This window comes from Phaethon aethereus, assembly GCF_964289735.1.
Source record: "Phaethon aethereus genome assembly, chromosome: 17".
Taxonomy (NCBI): Eukaryota; Metazoa; Chordata; class Aves; order Phaethontiformes; family Phaethontidae; genus Phaethon; species Phaethon aethereus.
Window position 1 is genome coordinate 10,466,631 of NC_138593.1, and position 21,603 is coordinate 10,488,233.

The following is a 21,603-nucleotide window of genomic DNA, read 5'->3' on the forward strand; positions in this document are numbered from 1 at the left end:
CACAGCCACAATTCTGCTTGGCCAGCAAGAAGAAGGCCAGAGAACGTCCATTTCTAACTCCTCTGTAGCTCACTTCCACATCTCTCTGTGTCACTGTAACAGCATCACTGCTGCTGTCCCAGCCACCACAGTAGTAGACGGCCTCGTCCTCGGCTTGGACCCCACTGATGGTTAATGTGCTCGTGGAGCCAGATGTGGACCCAGAGAATCGTGAAGGGATGCCCGAGGGTCTGTTGGTGTTGTCATAGATCACAGTGATAGGGGCACTGCCAGGCGTCTTCTGCTGGTACCAGCCAGCATAAGCATAGCTGCTGCTAAGCCCGGAGCAGGTGATCCGGACGGTTTCTCCCAGGTTCGCTGACACGGAGGGCGGCTGAGTCAGCGCTGCCTGGACCAGGGAACTTGGAGAGGAAGAGGAGAGAGTGGAGACGATGGGGGTCAGCCAGTGCCCCAGGAGCACAGCCCTCCCCGGGCAGCGGGACGGGACTCCTGTGCCCAAAGGTCCCAGCCAGGCGCAGCGAGTCTGGCCAGGGCACCTGTGCTGTGGGCGAGCACCGCGAGGAGGTGAGGGGCCCAGGCCATGGCGTGATCCCACCAGCTCCGTGTCCCCACGCTGATGAGGCCGTGCCTTGCACCCCAACTCCCTCTTAAGCCCATGCCTGCTCGGGTACAGCTCCTCCATGCAAGTGTGGCTCCCCATGTCCACTGGCAGCTCCTGTCCCAGTGCTCTCCCTGCAGGCACAGCTCTGGCCCACCAACAGCACCAAGATCTCTCCGTCTGCCTCCTCCCTGGGTACCTGCTCCTTCCCCCAACAGGGCTGCTGAGCTCTCAGCTCAGCCAGGGCCCACCCTGCGCCCGTCCTTGCCCAGGAGGATCGTGGCCTCGCTGCACCGGCAACTTCTGTGCACAGTGTCCTGTGCCCACCTTGGCACATGGACACATCCGCCTGCTCTGGAGCACCCAAGTCTGCTCGGTGCTTGCTGGTCCTTGGGCAGCCACACTACCCAGGTGCTGCTCAGCAGCAGTGACAGAGCTGGGAAACCCAGGTCCTGCGTCAGCCAGGGCACCACTACTGGCCCTCTCAAGTGCCACAAGAGAACGGGGATTTTGAAGGAGACCAGGAGTTTCAAGGCTGCCGAACAGCAAAGAAACACAAGCCCACAGTTCCTCTGACTACAAAGTGAACTGGGGGTCTCCAGTGGCCTCACAGCAACCACAGATAGACTTGGGCTGGAGTTCATACCAATCAAGTGCAGACATCATCCTCCCACGCTTGTCCGGCCAGAGGCAGCCCTGCCTCTGCTACAGCTGGCAGCACAGGCCACAGCAGCCTCCAAAGGGGCCTGCCTAGGCTGCCCTGCCCTCGGCTGTTACACACGGGCACGTGGGTGTCCCCAGCCCCTTGGCCTCCTGGCTACCCATTGAACCTCAGCACTGTGGTGCAGGGCCACACTGACACCGTGTGGGGAGGAGAAGGCCCTCAGGGGCAGCGCTGGAGGAACTGAGAGCAGAGCCCAGCACAGAACTCTGTCCATGCCGTCCCTCACTCCTGCCACAGCTTCCACCAGGTCTGGAGACTCCTCCTGCCACAACCTGCAGGGCTTCTGCATGGGACACTGCCAAAGGCAGCCCGTCCTCACAGAAGAAAGCCTCCGGCACAGACACAGGGCCCGTAGGCACGGGTGCTGTCACCGGAGGATGGTGGGCATCAGCCCTGAACTGGCAGGAGTCCAGGGACCACAGCAGGACACCCCAAAGATGAGAAAAGGGTTTCTCCCAGCTTCTCTGAGCCACAGGACAAGACCTTGTGAGGGTAGGAGCAACCAGCCACACCCCAGGTCTGCACTAGCAGGAGCTGCGTCACTTGCACATCCTCCAGCCCCAGCACTGGGATCTCTGCCACCCATGCACAGCAGACAGGAACAAAGCCAGCCCAGAGCACCCACCAAAGCCACTCTACAGGGCACCTGGACGCTGATCAGCACTGCTGTCCTGGGCACCAGACGGCCTCTTCCTCGGCTTGGACCCCACTGATGGTTAACGTACCCGTGGAGCCAGACTTGGATCCGGAGAACCGTGAGGGGATGCCCGAGGGTCTCTCGTCATCCCAGTAGATCACAGTGACAGGGGCACTGCCAGGCGTCTTCTGCTGGTACCAGCCAGCATAAGCATAGCTGCTGCTAAGCCACAGTTGTTGCTGCTCCCGGAGCAGGTGATCCGGACGGTTTGTCCCAGGTTCGCTGACATGGAGGGCGGCTGAGTCAGCGCTGCCTGGACCAGGGAACCTGGAGAGGAAGAGGAGAGAGTGGAGACGATGGGGGTCAGCCAGTGCCCCAGGAGCACAGCCCTCCCCGGGCAGCGGGATGGTGACAGGACCCCTGTGCTACAAGTGCCCAGCTGGACAGAGAGAAGCTGCACAGGGCACCTGTGCTGTGGGGAAGCACCACAAGGATAAGTACAAGGCCACCCATGCGGCAGCTCCCGTCAAAGGAGAGGGGCAGGGTCAGGGCTGCTGGGGTCATCCCAGCATTTCTTTACCAGGCGGGTGCTCACACCCTGGAACAGGCTTCCCAGAGAGGCGGTCGATGCCCCAAGCCGGTCAGTCTTACAGAGGCATTTGCACAAGGCCAGTAGTAACAGGCTTTAACTTCTGGTCAGCCCTGGAGCGGTCAGGCAGTTGGACTAGACGATTGCTGTAGGTCCCTTCCAATGGAAACACCCGATCCGATCCTGTCCTACCCTACCCTATCCGCTCTCCTCCCCAGGTGACAGGGGACGGGCACAGACCTGGGGCTTTAAGGGACGGCCGAGCTGGGACACCAGGCACAGCCACCTGCAGCGCAAGGCAGCAAGGGCAGGGCCATGGTGGGAACGTGTCCCACCATCAAACGGGTACAGCAGAGGCTCCTAAGTGGCTCCTGTGATGGCGGGAGCTTTTTGTATCACTTCCCTGTTGCTCTGCATGACCATTATAGCTGCCGTCGTAGCTACCACAGTAGTAGACGGCCTCGTCCTCGGCTTGGACCCCACTGATGGTTAACGTGGCCGTGGAGCCAGACATGGATCCGGAGAATCGCAAAGGGATGCCCGAGGGTCTGTTGTTGTCGTAGTAGATCAAAGTGACAGGGGCATTGCCAGGCGTCTTCTGCTGGTGCCAGCCATAGTAGGTACCACCACCGGAGCAGGTGATCTGGACAGTTTGTCCCAGGTTCGCTGACACGGAGGGCGGCTGAGTCAGTGCTGCCTGGGCCAGGGAACCTGGAGAGGAAGAGGAGAGAGGGGAAAAGATGGGGGTTGGCCAGTGCCCCAGGAGCACAGCCCTACCCGGGCAGCAGGATGGGGAATGCCACAGTCAGAGCAGAATGGACCTGGACACGGTCACAGTCGATTTGGGGAGCAGACCCCAGCTGAACGCATCCCAGCATGGAGACAGCTCTGGCAGCAGCAGGAAGACATGGATATCAGTAGGAAGAGGCAGTGGGGTGGCAGACAAGACCACACTGTGAATTTGGTAGGGACAGGACATTCGTCCCCAACCACAAAGCCACCTTGAGTGCTCTAGGACACAAAAGGCTGGACATTCCTTGCCATGGTAGTGCAGAAAAGACAGGAACCTGCCTCAGCCCCACAGCCACAACTCTGCTTGGCCAGGAGCAAGAAGGGCAGAGAATCTTCCTCTGACTTCCAGCTCTTTGCCTCACTTCCTATTGCTTACTGTCACCAGACACCATAGTTGCTGCCGCCGTAGCTACCACAGTAGTAGACGGCCTCGTCCTCAGCTTGGACCCCACTGATGGTTAACGTGGCCGTGGAGCCAGACTTGGATCCGGAGAATCGCGAAGGGATGCCCGAGGGTCTGTTGTTGTCATAGTAGATCACAGTGACAGGGGCATTGCCAGGCGTCTTCTGCTGGAACCAGCCATAGTTGTTATTAATGCCGGAGCAGTGGATCTGGACGGTTTGTCCCAGGTTTGCTGACTCGGAGGGCGGCTGACTCAGCGCTGCCTGGACCAGGGAACCTGGAAAGGAAGAGGAGAGAGGGGAGAAGATGGGAGTCAGCCAGTGCCCCAGGAGCACAGCCCTCCTCGGGCAGTGGGACGGTGATGGGACCCCTGTGCTATAAGTCCCCAGCTGGACGCAGCGAAGCTGGACATGGCACCTGCGCTGTAGGCAAGCACCACAAGGAGAAGTACAAGGCCACCTATGCTCCAGCTCCCGTCAAAGGAGAGGGACAGGGTCAGGGTGCTGGGCAGCCCCTTGCTGTCATGGGCCCACGGTGGGACACTGCCCAGGGCCAGGGGCTTCCCAGGCAGCCAGAGGTGCTGCGGGGCTCCTGCACAGGCTGAGCATGAGCCCAATGGGCCAGTACTGGGCAAACACAGCCATGGGCTCCTCATGCTGCAAATGCTCCTCGATCCTGGTTTTGGTGAACACAACCTCAGCCAGGACGCATGCCAAGGAGTGGCAGAAATGCTTGTCTACCCTGCCTTGCTGAAGCATCTTCTGCAGCTGCCTTAGCCCACCTGCAACGCTGGCATCACCCACGCACCCAGCCCCTGAGCATCCCTCTGTGGCAGCACCGCTCCTCCAGCCACGCTCCCCTTCCCCTCCCGCCCCGGGCACTTCTCTGCAGGGTTCCGTGCCCGCGGCTGGCCCGGCACAACCCGTGGTGCAGACCCACAGCAGGCCACTGCTCCAAGACCTCCCTGGCCAGCGGCCAGGGCTGCCGCGGCAGCACAGACGCTCCCACGTGGCAGCAGCACCGCAGGCACGAGGAGAAGCTCCCCGGCCTCTGCTACTGTTCGTCGGCTCTGCAGCACGAGGGCAAAAGCCCGGCCTGCCCCACGCCACCGTGCCACACTCTCCCAGACCCGCCTCTGCCTTCCATCCTGCTCCTAAGCAGGAGGTGGGATGGGGCTGCCAAAGCAGCTGAGGGCCTTGGGCATCTCCGGCACATCCTGACAAGTTTCGGTGCTGCATCTCAGGGAGCAAACAGCAGCTTCCTTTCAGCCCTCAGAGCCCCCGCGCACCGAATGCCAGCCCCTCTTCGCCTTTCAGAGGCATAATGAGTAGGACCCAGACACAGGCCGACAGGGATTTATTATCCTACATTCATTTTACACAAGAGGTTCAATGCCAAGCTGCCACCACCCTCTGTGACTCCCTTAGGCCAGGAACACAGCAGCTCCTCCTTAGACACAGGGGATTTTCCACCGGCCTCTTTCTGTTAATCAGCAGTTTCTTCTGCTTCACGTTCCCGGTGGCAACCAAGACTCGGGTTTTTTCTGCAAGCTCACAAGCAATAAAGCGTTGCGGTTGCTTTACGGCCCAAGACGCCGCCGCAGCAGCAGCACCCCCCCGTGGCCTGCCTCCATTTAGACTCCACGGGAAAGAGACGGCATGAGAGGCGGCGAGAAGCCAACAAGCAGGCTTGAACACGATTCAGTACTTCTTGAACTCAATTCTTTCTACTTTCACCTCATCCTCAATTAGTTGGTATACATAAGTCACAGCCGTGGAAGCCTGGATATCCATCAGTACAAAAGAAGGGATGCTGCTCCTGGAAAGAAAACATACCTTTGTCAATCTTCCCATTGAGCTTCCGCTTCTTGCTATTAACACACCTCGTGCTCATGTATTCTAACACACTTGATTGCCAAGGGCTGCAGGGATCTGGGAAACGCTGCAGTGTGCAGGCACTGACAGAAGCCTCTCAAGCAGAATCACACTTCTTGGCCTAGAAGAGCCCTGGAGCCGACTGAACGGCCCAGAGTCGTGTCAGGCTCAGACATTTAAGCTGGCAGTGCCTCCAGAAGTCTGATTTCCTACAGACTATTACCACGCAGCTTCTGGGAACACACCAGAAAGCAAAAGGACTTCAAGTGGCTGCTGCAACTCACCCCTCTCCAGGCCCAGGAAGCCGCCCCAGACACACCAGTGCCAGGCTGTCAGGGCCAACACGTGGGCCGAGTAAAACCCTGGTAGTGGGGCAGCCCCAGTGCATTCCCCAGAAAAGAAGAGAGCTGGCCTCCTGCTCCTCACAGCAGCTTGCCAGCACTCTGCAGCATGGTGGCTGGACACTCACAGGTGAGCACACACATTTCAGGTAACACCTGTGGTCTCTGCTGCACTGAGCAGCTCGGGGCCCCCCTCACTCACGTTTCTAAAGCACTGTAGGCTCCTGTAGCTGATCCCGGGTTGATGTAGAATTTGTTTTCATGTTCAAATGCTTCAAATCTGTGTGTGTGTCCTGAGATGAGAATGTCCACATCAAGCTGCCTCTGCAGCAGTGCCAGGCTGGCCACATCACCCCAGGGAATAACTTGATGGCCATGAATTAGCCCGATTCTGAACTGCCCGAGAGTTACAACTTTCTCTTCAGGATAATTCAGGCTCTGAGAAGGAGAACAGCACAGCCTATAAGTCAGCCAAAGACCCCTCACCTATGCAGTGCAGGTTCCTACATTCCAAGACATGAACCCTCTTTTCGCTATTCGAGTGCACAAGGTCTCTTTCAATGTGTGGACCCACTGGATGCTTATACCACACCCCAGCAAGAGCAACTGCAGAGCAAAGAGCAGGGGATCTGTGCCAGACCAGAACCGCATGGAGATCAGGAGCCTCTGGGCTACCCAACAGTAAATAAATACACATATAAGCCCCCAGTTCCTGCAGCTACAGAACCAGCTGGGAGACCCTAGCAACCTCACAGCAACCACAGACAAACTTGTGCCAGAGTTCATATGAATGAAGTGCATGTATTGTCCCTCCCCCACCCAATCCCCCCTGCTGCAAATGCGACAAGAAGGGTCTAGAAAATAATTTTGTTTCTTCAATCTTACTCATTCCTACTTCCTATCCTGGTGAATTACAGTTCAGGCATTGCTAATGCTGAAGGACTCCCCAGGTTTCATCGAGACAACCACAGCATATGGGAAGGTAGGCTGAGGAATTAACAGCAGCAAGAACGTTACCTCAGAGTCCCCTCTAACAACGTGGATGTCCCCAGCCAGAGTACTGAGGTAGTCATAGCTCTCCTTGGTGCAGAGGTTTCCTGTACACAAGATGTGCTGAATCTTTCCTGGAACCAGCAGCTGCTTGAACTTCACCGGTAGACCGCTGCACCGGTGTGGGATGTGAAGGTCTCCTAATACTAACACCAACTTTGCACACAGCAGGAGGAAAGAGAGAGTTTTAACCCAGGTTTACTTCACAGAACAGCACAAAGCCTTTTTGCCACTCCAGGGCGTTTGCAAAGTCTGGCAAACCATTACAGGCCCAGCAGGGATTTCTTTCAGATCCAGCTTTGAGGAAGCAACCCCTCAGCGTGCCCGGGCTGCCCCGCACAGCCAGCCCAGCCAGCTCCCACCCGGGGCGAGCCCGGCACTCTCCCTCCCACACGCAGCCGAAGGGGTGGGAATGCGCTGCCCGGGAAGAGAGAGCAATGCGGCGGGGCGAGCCGGGCCAAGCATCCGCCCCAGGCTGAACCTGCGGACTCGGGGCCGCTCCGCCAGCCCAGCGGTGCAGGGGAGCGGCCCCGGGCCCCCGCTCACCATCCCGCTCCTCCGCGTAGCCCCGGTCACCCCGTCACCCTGACGCGCACTGAGGTAACCAGGAAGTGACGCGCCGCTTTTTCTCCTCCCTCAAACCAATGGCAGCGCCAGCAGCTCCCCACGTGACGCCGGCGCCTGTGGAAGGGCCCTAACGCCCGCGCCTGTGCGTGCCCCCCGTGCCGAGCATGCGCAGTGTGGAGGCGCGGCTGTCGCCGGTGCCGGGCCGCGACACGCTTTGGCGTGTTCATAGACTCGTAGAACCTTTGGGCTGGAAGGGACTTTTTCAGGTCATCTCGCCCAGCCCCCTGCAGTGAGCGGGGACATCGTCAACCAGAGCAGGTTGCTCAGAGCCCCGTCCAGCCTGACCTTCAATGTTTCCAGGGATGGGGCATCCACCACCTCTCTGGGTAACCTGTTCCCGCCTCCTCAGTGGTTTTAATGAAATCTGTGGGATTTTTGTGGAAAAATGCATTATCTTTCTGTGTGAAAATGTTCATATAAAGCACCCACCAGTGGCTGTGTGGTTAAACGTGTCCTTTTCCCCTTAGAAGCTATGGGGGGTACTGGGGCTGTGAGGGGGTGTTGGGGTGAGGGGAGATGGCGGCACGGAGATGAGAGGGGTGAAGGGAGACAGGGGCTGGGGGGGACGTTTGTGCCGTGAGGAGGCGTTGAGGGTGCTCTGGGAGGGGACAGGTCCTTACGGTGTGGGGACAGACCTCCCCGTGGGCAGGGCAGTGTGGGTGGGGGGCTCTGGGGGAGATGGGCTCTGCCAGGGGTGGGTGACACAGCTCCATCCAGGCCCAAGAGCTCCCACCAAACTCAATGCCGTAGTGCCTTTGGCTCACCCTCCTGCCTCGGATACCGCAGGGCATGACGCCATGCCGCCGGGAGATGCCCAAGGGGCTCCTCTGGACTCCACGAACATGACACAAGCCGTGTGGCTAAGGATTAACCTTTATTATCAGGTGAGCCAAACTGTGCAGAAGCCCAAGCCAGGATCAAGCCCATGTTGTGCCAAGTGCTGGAAAAGCCCAGGAAAGCCAGGCCACGGCAGAGCTCTCCATCCTCCCATCACAGCAGGAGATCCCTGCTCCCGTGTGCTCCTGGGCTGAGCCCTGGCAGGTCTCACACCGTGTCAGGCTGTCTCATGCTCCATGGGGGATGTTCGGGGTCGAGGAGGAGGTTGCTGCACCTGCCAGCACAACGCAGTGCTGCTGGGCTTGCTCAAGCATGCAAGAGCTTCTTTTTTCATTCCTCATAGGGCCGCCGTTCTCCCTGCTGAGGGCTTTGCATCAGGGTTGCAAGGGAAAATGCAGAAAGCTTTTATTCTCCATTTCTAAAACCAGTTGAAGGCACGTGACAGGGAGCAGTAATAGTTGCCATTGTCCTCATGGCAGGCGGATGCGATGATGAGGATGCAGGCATTATTGGCAAGGTCTTTGGTAGCAGAGAAGCGGTCGGGAATCTTGGCGGGCTTGTGCTTGTCTTGCTCGGAGTTGTAATAGAGCAGATACCTCAGGGAGTGCCCTGGGCGCTGCTGGTACCAGGAGATGCCGAACTCACTGATGTTGTACTGAGGGCTCAGGGTGCAGGACAGCCGAGCAGTCTGCCCAGGCAGCACCAACACAGACAATGGCTGGGTCAGCACAGGCTGAGCCCTGGAAGCTGCACGCACCAAGGATGCAGTTACTGATGGGCTGAGCTATGTCCTCCATTGGCCCCAGCCCCAAAATGTCCCCCTGCTCTCTTGAGGCAACCCCATTACCCAACCTCCATCCTGCTTATCACACCACAGAGCCCTGGAGCAAAATGTCCTACTCAGACTAACCACCCCCTTGTACAGCCCAGCCCTGCCCGCCACCCTGAGGTGCCCCCCCCCGGCAGCAGCTAGCTCAGCCACACCACCCTTACCTGTCCCCACTGTCCCCACCAGGAGCAGGACCATGCAGCCCAGGGCCATGGCAGGAAGCAGAGGAAGGGAGGCTGTTTCGGAGAGGGTCTGCGGTGCTACACGAACCCAGGTTGCTGTGCTGCTGGCGCCGGTGAGGCATATGTAAATGACACAGGGGGCTTGGGGACTCCAGCTCCCCGCGCTGCTCGCTTTGCTGCAGCTGGGCTTCAGGGAGGGGGCTCGAAGCAGTGGGGTGAGAGTTGAGCATTGCGACCCACCACCCGCCTTCACCCCAGGCTAGGCCATTTCCTCCAGGTGCACCGATGCACGCACAGCCCACCCCACCACCTTCTGCCCCGGGCACTAGGGTACGGTGAGGAGGCATCACCGACCGTCTCACCTCTCTGATGGAGGGAGCAGAGAGGCTTCCCTCTGGTCTTACACTGAGACCTTTTGCCTCGGGCCCTCTGCCACCAGGCGTGCAGGAGGCCAGGAGCCTGAGCCACACCATGCCAAGGATGCCCGGTGGTAGCAGCAGGCTGGAGGCCACATGGCTCTGCCACCACTGGGGAGAGTGAAAGGCAGGACATGGCAGAGCCCCCCGGCAGCTGTCTCATCGCAGAAGCAACATAAGGAAAGTTGCTGCTCCTCTCTCCATGCAGCTCCATCGCTGCGACAAGGGGCTGGGAGCTGCCGATGGTGCAGAAAGCGCTGCCTCTTTGCCAGGGCTGCCTCAGAAACAGCAGCCACGGGCAAACATGTGGGGGTGGCCACCGAAGTCACCTGCCAGAAGGCATTTCCCAAGGGAGCTGGCGCAGCAGCGAGGCACGGCTGCAGCACAGCTGGTGCCTCGCGCGGAAAGACAGCAGACGGTTACAGCAAAAGGCTTCCAAGCTCACCGGGCATAAAGCCCCTCCTGTCTGTAACGCCCGCCACAGGGCTGAGACACACAGCCAAGGGCTGTCCTCCCCCCAGCATGTCTCTGCACGCTCCAGCCCATGGCAGTCCTTCACAGCAGGCACTTTGCAGTGTCCCATAACCAGCAGGTACCTCCTGCCCTCCACAGGCAGGCTCAGCCCCCTCCCCAAAGCCACCACATCACCATCCAGGGATGGTTCTTTCCCTCCCCGCTGCAGCACCCAGCCCTGCTCCCGAGGTGCCCCAAGCCAAAGATGTTTGCAAGTGGTTCCTGACACGGTGGTCTGGGTTTGAGGGAAAACGGAGCTCTGAGACACAGCCCTGCCTCATTAGAACACCCCAGCACTCTGTCTCTGGCCCAGGCAGATCCTGAAGAGGAAGCACCACCATCATCCAAGGATGTGATGCAGCAAGCTGGACACTTGCCTGGCTGTGCCACACTGCACTGCTCTGAACAAGGGCTGGTGCACCCAACAGCTCGTCTATTTTTTCCGCATTCTGTATCAGTCGGTCTAACAAAAGCCATTACCCGCACACCCTTGCCCAATTTACTGTGACACAGCCTCCCTCGGGAGCAGCGAGGGGAAAATGTGAGTGAAAGGCAGAGACTGGGGCACCCAGAGCAGCTGTAACACAGAGCAGGGTCCGCACCTGCAGTGCCACGAAATAGCGAGGTGCCAGTTAGACCTGATGGGACCGTACGGCACCTCGTGCAGCTGGGCTGCTGCAGTACAGGAGGGCAGCAAGGGCTGTTGTACATCTGCCAGGGGGATATGGAGTGTATAGGTGCCACCCAGCAGCCCCTGCACATGAGGTAAAGCCTGGCTGTGTCCCACCTGCGCCCACCCAGGCAAACCTGCTGTGTCAGACTTCTTAGAGCCAGCCTACAGCGGGCAGCAACAGCCACGCAAGACCAGCTCCAAAGCCCATTCGAGGCAGGGGCTTTGCCTTGATGTCTTCTGGCCTTGCAAAGTCCCGCCATCGCGGCGTATCAGCAGCTTGTGTTTCATGCAGCCAGGCCCCCAAGCCCACGCAGGTACGAGCATACTGCAGACACAGCTCCAGCTGTTGCCCACCAGCATTCCCCAGGCTCGGCAAGGTGGTGGCAAGGTGAACATGAGCCACCCCGCACATGTGTCCTAGGTGAGGAGTGTCACACATACACCCTGTCACCAAGCCCCAAGCAGATCAAGTCCATGGATTAGACAGACCCTGTGAAATGAAGGCCCACCAAGGCAGAAGGAAATCACCTCCTCATGCATGGAGGGGCATTTTGGAAAGGGAATTTGTCCACAGAGCAGCAAGCACTGGATATGCAGCACATCAGCATTGTTACTGGTTCCCACCATTCAGGTCCTCCACATCTGCTGACCAGCCCGGGGATGTGATTTCACCCGTGTGTCTCAGCACCTCTGCGAGAAAAGGGGATGATGCCACAGGGCCCCCTCAGCCCTGCTGCAGAATTGCTTGTACAGCACCATTTGGGCAGCAAGTGGAAGATGCAGCTGGCGCGTAAGCCGTGCACATCGCTCTGGCGGCCCTGTGCCAAGTGCAGGAGCCGGTACGAGCCACCCGCTCATCCCATTCTGCCAGCTTCGTTCCCTCCTGCGCGCAGCACGAGATGTGCTCAACGGACAGAAGGAACTCAGCCAAACAAGGCAGGTTTTATCCCAGATTGACATATCACTGACCAGGCACGGTTGCCCCATCAGGCTGGGGCGAAACACGGCCCAGGACCTACTGCGGCACCAGCCCACATTCACCGCGAGGCCCTACAGCCTCCTCCCGCCCCGCAGCGCAGCTACAGCCGCCGTCCCAACAACCGCTGCGAAGCCCCAGTACCTCGCGCCGGGCGCGGGACCGCCTCGCGGAGACCGCAGCTGCCTGCGCGGGAGCGCTGGGCTCAGCTGGGCAGGGGTTGGCACCATCGCAGCCCAGAGGAGCTGCAGGTCAAACGGGGGTGGCAGGAAGCACGGGACTGTGAGAAGGCTGAGACCGCGGACGGCTGGGGCCAGACGGAGCAGGCAGCCTTCCCGACAGGCTGTTGTTTAGCCCAGCCCCTGCTCTATCCTCTCTCTCCCACTCCGCAGGAGGCTCAGGGATCCGCGGGGGCCATTCCTCGTTGCTGGGAAATCTGGCTACTGAAAGGACAGCATTGGCTGGAAACACAGCTCCTCCCCTGGGCTCTCCAGCAGCTAACGCCATCGGGCATTTTGTCATCCCTGGTGCCTGGCACGACATTGCAGGCCCGGACCCCGCCAGAGGAGAGCAGCTCTGGGAAGAGGCGTGCTAAGCACCATGTTCGTCACCGTGAGATACGGAGGTACGTGGGGAAAGCGCTGGCTTTGCCTCAGCGCTGGGCGTTGGCTGGTCACCTGGACCATCGTCATCACCAGGCGGTGGCCCCATGAGGGGCAGGGAGGGACATGGCACCTTGATGCACAGCGATGCCCAGTGGTTAGGGAACAGGGCAGGAGAGCTCTGCCAGCACACAGCAGCACCCTTTGCCTCAGCTATTTAAAAAAAAAAGGGACATACTTAACCCATGCAAGATGCATCATGGAGGAAAACCATCCCAGCAGAGCTAAGATGTTAGCAGGGAGGGAAGCCAGAGGCAAGGATGAGTTTCCAGCCTTGCAGCTCTGAGGAGTCACTGGAGGGGATTCTGCTTGTCTAGACACAAGCAGAAGAGCCCTGGGGCTGAAGTGACAGCTGCCAGCAGAGCTCCTCTGCTCCCAGCTGTGTGGGAAGGGCTCCCCCAGCTCAAATCCTGGCCCTCAGTTTCAGAGAGCAAGTATCTGGGGCAGGTGGGAGGCAATGAGCAGACCCTGTCCTGGCCTTGCCCAGTTGGCAGAGAGCCTTTGCCTGACCCCAGACACTTGCCGCTGAAGTTGCCAGACACACATGGTCCTAAGCCTTTGCTCCATCTGCTATTTGAATTGGATCCCCAGCTCTGACTACTGACATGCGTCAGCCCTGGGGATTTCTCAATCATGACAACTTGGTGAGAGTTCATGGCCAAAATGTCCCCTGATGACTCAGCTGCTACCTCCAGCTCCTTCCCCCCGTGACCAGGACAAGTTTGTGGAAGGGGACCGGCAAGGGCCAGGGCTTACTGTTTTTTCCTACTCCCATTTGATGAAACTAATTCATTAAGCAGAATCATTTTCCCCAAATAAAATTCTTCATCCGTGCTGGAGCGTTACCAGCTCAAAGCCCTGCTGACAGCCACATGGGGACCCTACCTGTGCTGGCCACCCGCTGTGCCTCCTTCCATGCCCATGGGGCCCCCAGATTCAGGGTGACCACACTTGTATCTCAAGGTCTCATTCCCTGTCTGCAGCCAACTGCCAAGAGATGGTGAACCTGCAGTGCCGCGTCCTGATCCTCACAGCTCACCTGAAGAGGAAGTGTCAGTGCAGGCCAGAAGGTGCGAGTGCTCCTGAGCAGCGGTCACCAGAGGGACTGGCGCTCAACCCACAGGGAAGCACCAGAGGGCAACAGGTCACATGGGAATCCCAGATAATCCCAAAACACAGGGAAAGGGGCAGCAAACCTCCTCCCCTCTAGACGTCAATGGATCCTCTTCAAAGTGTGACTTGCCAAGGAAAATACCGCTAAACCCCACAGACTCACACTGGCCACACAGGGACACATCAGACCTTCTTCACCACGTCTCTCTCCCTTCAGACCACATCGATCTCCTGGATGAAGCAGGTACCCTGATGAACCTGAGCAAAGTGGAAAATGCTGCATCTGAATTCACCAGTAAATACCTACGGGAAAGGGAGCACTACATCCTCATCAGAGTTGTCCGTAAGTCCTTTGGCAAGACAGCACAGCTCAGCCTCTGTGCCAGGAAGGGTCTGCTTTTGGGTGGGGGTGGGAGGTGGTGGTGTCCCTCACACCAGGAAAACCCTGTCACATCCTAGAAATAGCAATGCAGCTTTGGAGAGGGGCTCTGTTCAGCAGTCACTTGGACAATGCACAGTAGCTCTGAGGAGGCAGAAGCCAGCTCAGATGAAGAGCTAGTGCTGAACCTTGTGTTTGTCCGAGGTGGCTGCTCCAGGGCAGAAGGAACCTTTCCTGGGCAGAGCCACCTGCCCCAGTTACAAGTCTTGACTTCAGTTTTCAGCCAGGAGAGAGATTAATTCCCATTCTACTGGCAGGAGGAAAAAGCTCTGAAGCTACCTGCTATGAATCCTTACTAGAGAACCTGGGGAAACACTACCCTAACCTAGCAGGTAAGAGCCAGGCACCCATCTCACCTCCACAGAGGAGCTGGGGGTGCAGGCATGACTCCTCTCCCAACAGCCCTTGTGCCCTGTCTGTGGGACTGTCCTCTGCATTTCACTGTGCCCCCTCAAGCACTGAGCTTCAGGACTGGTTATGGCTGTGGGTAGCAAGTGAATTCAGGCAGCAAGAGAAGGGACGAGCAGAAGCCAGGGCTGCTTTGCAGAACCCCTCCTAGTCAGTGTGACAGCAGGCACCTGCTGCCCTCCCACCCCACACTAGGCACAAGCTCCCTCAGCTTGGGGGGGGTCCAAAGCAAAAGTGGAACATTTTCTTGGGACAAACAGGGAGGGAGGAACAACAGGAGAGATCAGGAAACCCAGAAGTCCCTCTCCCAGGCTGTAGTCTCACAGGTTGGCATAGCATCACTCAACACACCACGGGGCAACTGACCAACACAGAAGGAAAACACCCAGCTCTGGAGGGGATCACTCCACAGATCGGCTGCAGCAGCTCTCGGCAAACACCCAGATGCGACACCAGTGGAGGAGAGGCTCCTCGCAGAGGAGGGCTCAGCCCCACACCAGCACCCCAGCCAGGCCCAGGCCCACCTCACAGAAGAAGAGCGCAGAGCTCAAAGGCACCCATAGATGAGGAGCAGACCCGTTACTGGTCACAAATGCAGCACAGCCCCCACCAGGGCTCAACCGCCGTGCCGTACTGCCCAGGCACTCACCCCAGCTCAGCAAGAATCCTCTGCTACGTAGCTCCTCTTCCTGGGATCCCCTTGCTCCTCTCAGAGGTTCACACTACCACATCCGAAGCTGCACCCTGACAAACCACGCGAACACAGCACCACAGCCAGGCACAAGCAGCAGCCTCCCATTTCAGGGGGTCACTCATGTTCCCATGGCACAGCCTGCACTCTGAGCAACAAGAAACCACACCTCCTTTCAACCCACCTGCACAGGCAGCCAGAGGAACACGCTCCTGCCTCACTGGATGATCCTGCCTTCACCACCACCACCGCTGCACTGACAGTGGCCTTCTAGAGACTGTCCACTGCTGTGGAAAATGTGTTCAAGAGACATCCAGGCCTCCACAACCCTGGGGCAGCATTGCCAGCACTCCACCAAGATGGGTCAGAAGACAGCACACACCTGCTGCAGCTGCTCTACCCAGACCAGCACACACCATCATCAGTCTAGTATTTATTTCTTAAAGGCAGTTTGTTAAAACAGTGGTTCCTCCCTGCTCACACTGGGGCAGCTCAGCACACAGAACACTTGGGCTTTGAGTCTCTGGCATCTACTTTTTCCCTTGGCTGTCTCTCAGGAAAGCACAAGGCACCCCAGATAAGGCCAGGCACAACTCGGGAAACTACGACCAAGAATTTAGGCCTTGACATTTAGAAGGGACAGGACTTTCAACACCAGCCTCCAGTATCTGCTGCCAGTTTTTACAAGCTAGACCTGGATTTTTTCACAGATTCAGGCAAGGGGCTGGGAACTTGCCCAGTTTTCAACAGCCAGAGGTCAGCAGTTAACACACTAATTCTGCCATGAAAATTCAGCAGTTCAGCATCTGAAGGTTGCATTGTTTCACTGCTGTGCTATTAAAACTCCAGCTGAAACCTCAAAATTCTCTTCCACACCAACATGAGGAGCAAGGTCTCCTGCTGGAGGCTGTTCTGCTACGACTGCAAGAGGAAAGCAGCTCCCAATTCTGGTGACCTTGAGAATATTGCATAACCCACTAAGGCTTTTAAGTAACATCAGCTGACTGTATCAGAGTCACACAGCCAGTTCGTATTTTCTTAGCTCTGGGGTCAGGCCAGCTTTTCAGGAAGAGGCTATTGATGGAAAAATAGCGTTACTGAAAATACTGTAGGACACATCTCAGATTACCTCGCTCCAGCCCCTCCTCTGCCTGGAGTGCTGCCAATCCAGTCTCAGCTCAGCTGTGGATGTGCTTTTGCCAAGTCATACAGGCACAGTCCTTGCTAGGCCGCGCCTCCTGTTTGCAGGAAATACACAATTGTGCCTTGTCCTTTAGATTGCTGACACAGCTAACATTTTGGTAGCTTAGTTTTAGTTTAAGAATTAAATGAAGTGCATGCACAAGTGATAAGTCCAAATAAACTCCTTTATTTTTCTGTAATAAATACAGCACTATCTGAACTCCGAAGTCCCACAGGTCCAACCATTCCTTTCCTTCCTTACTAGTCCAGAAGTGAATTACCACTAGAAGACTCCTGTCTGGTCAGTCTCATCCCTCCAACTCATACCCTGTCCATCCTTCCACCCCCTGCAGGCAGCAGGGCTCTACACCAGGTTCCTCCTCCCTACAAGGGGGCAGATTCTTCACAGTAGAGAAGAAACACCTACAGAGGAGAAAGCACAAATTGAGCATTAGGTACATATTCCAGCTGCTGGAGTTAATAAAAGCTCTCTTACCCAAGGCAATCAGGTCAAGACATAACTACTGACATCTGCTTTTAACAGCTGCAGCAGGAATTAGGGAATCAAGTAGGGAAAGCAGTAGGCTTCCCACGGCAGCAAGAGAACAACCTCTAAGAGGGTACCTACAACCCCCTCACCTTCAGAGAAACATGGTCAGGATCACTTCTGCTGCCCTTTCCAGTTCCCTTCTGTGTTCCAGGACACAGGAAAGGCAGAACCGCTTCCTATTTAAAGCCTTGAAGAGCACTATAACCTCAACAGATTGCTTCTGCAACCTTTGAACCCTCTCAGGTATTGTGCTGGCAGCAGCACCCTCAATGCCTGGACCTCTGGTGGGGACAGGGCACAGACTCACCGTTGCTGTACTTGCACTGCTTCAGAGCCTCGTTGAAGCCCTCGCACAAGGTCAGGTCTCTCTGGTTGGTAGCACATTCCAGGAACTGCTTCATCTCATAGTGGCAGGGCCCATAGGGCGACTGCTGGTACACGGGCTGCGGCCTGGGCTCCTGCAGGCAGGGAGGCGGCTGGGGCAGGAGGCCCGGGGGCTGCGGCACCTCCTGCAGCCAGCGCGGCGGCTCCGGGCCGCCTCCCGGCGGGAACGGCACGGCGGCTGCCCGCACGCCTGTCCCCCGCGGCACGGCTCAGGCGGCTCCCGCGCCCCTCCTCACCCCCAGTCCCGCAGCCCCGCCCCACGGCCCGCGCGGGCCCCGGGCCCGCTCCGCAAGGGCAGGCCAAGGGCGCCGGCCCGGGCAGGCCCGCCGTCAGCCCGGCCCCGCTCGCACCTGGGCGGGAGCCGCCGCCTTGGCCGGTTCGGAGGAGCCGCCGCTGAAGGCGCCAGTGAGGGCGCTGCCCACGACGTGTCCCACGGCGGAGCCCACGGCCACGCCGGCCGCCGTGCTCGCCATCTGCGCCATCAGCCCGGGCTGCGCCGGCTGCGCCGCCGGCACCGGGGCCGCTGGGGCCGGGCTGCGGAGAGAAGAGAGTCAGAGACGGGCGGCGGGCGGGGGCTGGGCAGAAGCCGCCCCGACCCGCCCGCCGCACCCGGTACCTGGCGGGGGCCGGCGCCGCCGCGGGCCGCCCCACGCTCCTGCCGCCGCGCGCCATCGTCTCACCGCTTTCCCGACCCCGCCCCGCGCGTCGCCTTAAGAGGCGCCACCGCCGCCACGTGAGGCCGCGCGCATGCTCGGCCGAACGGCCGAAGCCGCCCGCCCCGCCCCTCTGAGGGCACTCAGGGCTTTCGGGCGGGCGCATGCGTACAGAGGGGCAGGTGGCTCCGGGCACCTCCCACCGCCCCCCCGGAACATCGGTGCCCCGGCCCTGCGCCGCCTGCCCCCGCTAGAGGGCGTGCTCGCCCCGCGGGACTGGGGCCGGAACCGGGGCCGGGGCCGGGACCGGTACCGGTACCGGGGCCGCCGCGGGGGGAGCGGCAGGGCCGCGGCACGGAGACGGGCAGAAGCCGTGGGGGTTTCTGTGGTTTGCTGCCGTCGGCGCGGAAACGCCGTGTGTGTCTGAAGCGGGACGGCGGCGAGTGTGAGCGAGGCAGCGCGGCTGCCTCCCGCCCCCTGCCCGGCTGACTGGGACACGCTCCCGGCGTCTGGGCTCCCACCCGCAGCATCTCCTCTAAGCAAACGGAGCTGCGAATGCGTCCGCACCCGGCGGGGCCCGGCCAGGCTTGAGTCCCCCGCCGGTGTTTAACGGCCCCGTTATGAAAGGCCACGGGAGGGGCCGTTCAGCGCCCCCAGATAACAGGGGAGGGGTGGCAGCGGAGGAGGAATGATTTACACTCGCGAGGCCTTCTGCCTCCGTGGGAGACGCAGCCCGCAGCTCCACCCGCTCCAAACCGGGCTTGACTTCGCGTCCCGGTCCGTCCCACGCTGCCGCAGTCCAGCTGCGCAGCAAACACGCTTTGGCGGGTGAACTGGTGTCTCGCTGTGCCCAAAATCAGCACCTGCAGGTGAAGCAACGTACCATCTCCGGAGCCCCTGGCCCAAAGGTGGCTTAGCCCCCTTTTGGGCTCTCGCCACTGGGTGAGGCCCGTGTCCTGCCGGTCGCTGCAGAGCCACAGAGCCTGCAGCGAAGGAGGAAGCTGTGTGCAGTCCAGGCAGGAGCGAAGCTGGGTGCAGGCAGAGCAGGCAGCGGGAGGCAGCAAGGAGCCACTGCGACGAGCAGAGCACGGCAGCTCTGCTGTGAAGGTTTCTGCAGGTGTCGTGACAAAGAAGAGCTTCAGGGAGGGCGATGCGGTGGCTTTGCAAATGCTCAGAGGCTGCTTCTCCCAGGTGTGTAGCCGGGCAGGAAAGAGCGTGAAGGGGCTTGTTGGAAATTGGACAGTCGGCCTCTGTTGCACGGGAGGTGATGGGTGGAGGAGTGGTGGATAATGAAGGGCTGGGAGGGGGAAGATGAACAGTCTACAATTGGGGCACAGAGAAGAGGGTGCCAGGGAGGAGCGTGGGGCAGAATGATGTGGTCTAAGCCATTGGCCAGCACAACAATTTTTGCAGGAGCCCTCTGGATACAAACCAGCAGATCAAGGAAACCTTCGCAAGGCGTGGACATTGTTGGGAAGTAGGAATCCATGGAGAAACGATGATGAGCCCTCAGATCACAAACAGACAGGCTGGACGACGCCAGTTTTACCTTCAAACCAATTTCTTGACAATCATCTCTCCCCTGGCACCCCAGCTGGTCCCCGGGGCCTCTGTGGGTCCATGTCTGCTTGATGTCTCCCTGGGATGGGCCTGGTTGCCTGCTCCATCTTTGGATGTTCTTTATGCTCTGTGGAGTGAAAGAAATTTCTAAAATTGAGAAGAATCCATAAGTTGTCCAGGAAAAAAAAAAAGCCCAGCTATGTTATGTCTCCAGGGCTATGTTCATACATCGAGCAAGTTATGAAAACCAGCTCTTTGGGCTGGTTCATTGACTGGCAGGAATTAGCGAGCCAAGTCACTGCAGGGTTGGCAATTAGCTGCTGTGTAAGTGTTTTTGTAGAATCAAATTTCCAGCACGAGGGGAAGAGAAAAGAGTTTGTAAAGCAAGCCGTCCCCTTTGCACAGGAGCTGAGAGGGCAGGGGGAGAGCTGCAGCTCCTAATCCTCTGAGGAAAGGGATTGTGCCTCAAACAAACATGACTTGGGTCGCCTCTTCTGAGGGGTAACACCCCCAAATCCTCCTTCCCGCAGTACTGGGGAGCTCACCTGCCCTGGGAGCTGTGCTGTGTAATTCTGCTTACAGCTGGAGCAGCAGCATTCAGCATTTGCCTGTCTTTTGCACACTAATAAAGAGAAGAGGGGGGCAAGCAGCTGTAAAACCAGAAAAACGTAACTGGAAAGCCCCTGCATCAGCAGCACCTGCGTTTTTTCCTTTTTCCAGACGTGAGTTCCCTTCCCCGTGCAGCTGGTCTGTCCCTCCCTGGCAGCCCCCTCCTGCCGAGCTGAGCCACAAGCACTTGTGGGGAAACAGAGGTCTTAAAGACATGAGAAAATAAGGCAGGAGGGAAGAAAAGAGTGACCTCGAGGAGCCCCTCACTGCAAGGAAACCCTCGGGGTGAGAGCTCAGTTCTCTGCCATCAGCACGCGAGCACAGTCGAGCCCATCAGCGCATGGGCTGGGGGTACAGCACCACGGCCTCCTCATCCCTCCTCGGTTGTCCCTGGCCATAGGAAGAAGCTGGGCATGGGCCGCTGGGACGAGAGGATGGGCTTGCAGGGGCCGTAGGGAATGCCAGACCTCCAGCCATAGGAAATCGAGGTTCATTAGTTCCACTACACGTAGAACAACTTGCTGAAGGAGCCAGGGTTTCAAGCTGAGCGCGTCTCTCTAAGCTGTGTCTGGGGGACCCTTTGATTTGGTTAATTAGACGCAAAGTTTTCCTGTGCTGTGGGAGGCCGGGTATGTGCTGAGGAGCACAGCTATCCTGGGTTTACTAATGAGATAATTTATTGTGGCTGTCTGAGAAGGCTGAGTGTACACAACTCCACCCGCACACACGCCACCCACTCCAAGCCCTCTGCTCCCAGCTGGAGAGCCCTCGGCACCCGAGGTGGAAGTACCGTGTTAGTCTCCCTGCGCAGAGCCCTGCCGAGGAGCCATCCTCCCCCCGCGGGACTTGTGCAGCCGGGCCCCATTTGCGTCTGAAATATCCCCCCAACAGTTTTCACTGCCTCCCTGGCAAAACTTCCTAATTCCCCTATTTTTCAGCCTAAATTTGATCTTTGATTCAATCAAGTAGCTTCGTCTCTGCCTGCTTTCCCTCCTCCAGAAGATCCCTCCTTATATAGTTCAAGTGTTAGGGCTTGCCTACACTTGAAGGTTAATTTTGGATTAAGGGACATATAAATCTGAAAGACGGTAGCTAATTCCTAAATAGTGATGGAAAGATTTACCCCAAACCAGTCATTTCTGAATAAGCTGGTGCAGCGGCCGGCCTGCACGTTCCCTCCTGTTAGCAGCAGGATCAGGTAAGAGAAGGTCGGTAAAAAGCAGGTCTGTTTTTTCCGACTGCTTTTTCCCCATTGCTCTAAAACCAGATAATAATCTCCCCCTTCAGAGTT

The 21,603-nt window shown here is 58.4% G+C and overlaps 4 protein-coding genes across 4 annotated transcripts; 1 reads left to right on the forward strand and 3 right to left on the reverse strand.

Moving 5' to 3' along the window:
* Window positions 1-5,443: 5,443 nt before the first annotated feature.
* Window positions 5,444-7,185, reverse strand: LOC309411119 (vacuolar protein sorting-associated protein 29-like; the record flags this gene model as incomplete). The annotated part of the gene is made up of 3 exons (XM_082007663.1): window positions 5,444-5,561; window positions 6,161-6,396; window positions 6,976-7,185. Coding segments are annotated over 3 exons (564 nt in total), but the record flags the coding sequence as incomplete, so codon positions are not given.
* Window positions 7,186-8,890: 1,705 nt separating this feature from the next.
* Window positions 8,891-9,514, reverse strand: VPREB3 (V-set pre-B cell surrogate light chain 3; the record flags this gene model as incomplete). The annotated part of the gene is made up of 2 exons (XM_082007947.1): window positions 8,891-9,219; window positions 9,466-9,514. 2 exons carry the CDS (start codon window positions 9,512-9,514, stop codon window positions 8,891-8,893), a joined length of 378 nt encoding a protein of 125 aa, XP_081864073.1.
* Window positions 9,515-12,661: 3,147 nt separating this feature from the next.
* Window positions 12,662-15,250, forward strand: LOC309411182 (uncharacterized protein C22orf15; the record flags this gene model as incomplete). The annotated part of the gene is made up of 5 exons (XM_082007738.1): window positions 12,662-12,686; window positions 13,707-13,793; window positions 14,054-14,179; window positions 14,533-14,607; window positions 15,096-15,250. The coding sequence occupies 5 exons, from the start codon at window positions 12,662-12,664 to the stop codon at window positions 15,248-15,250; spliced, it is 468 nt and encodes a 155-aa protein (XP_081863864.1).
* A 1,709-nt stretch (window positions 15,251-16,959) lies between these two features.
* CHCHD10 (coiled-coil-helix-coiled-coil-helix domain containing 10) lies at window positions 16,960-18,162 on the reverse strand (the record flags this gene model as incomplete). The annotated part of the gene is made up of 4 exons (XM_082007739.1): window positions 16,960-16,979; window positions 17,414-17,564; window positions 17,841-18,024; window positions 18,107-18,162. The coding sequence occupies 4 exons, from the start codon at window positions 18,160-18,162 to the stop codon at window positions 16,960-16,962; spliced, it is 411 nt and encodes a 136-aa protein (XP_081863865.1).
* Window positions 18,163-21,603: the final 3,441 nt, after the last annotated feature.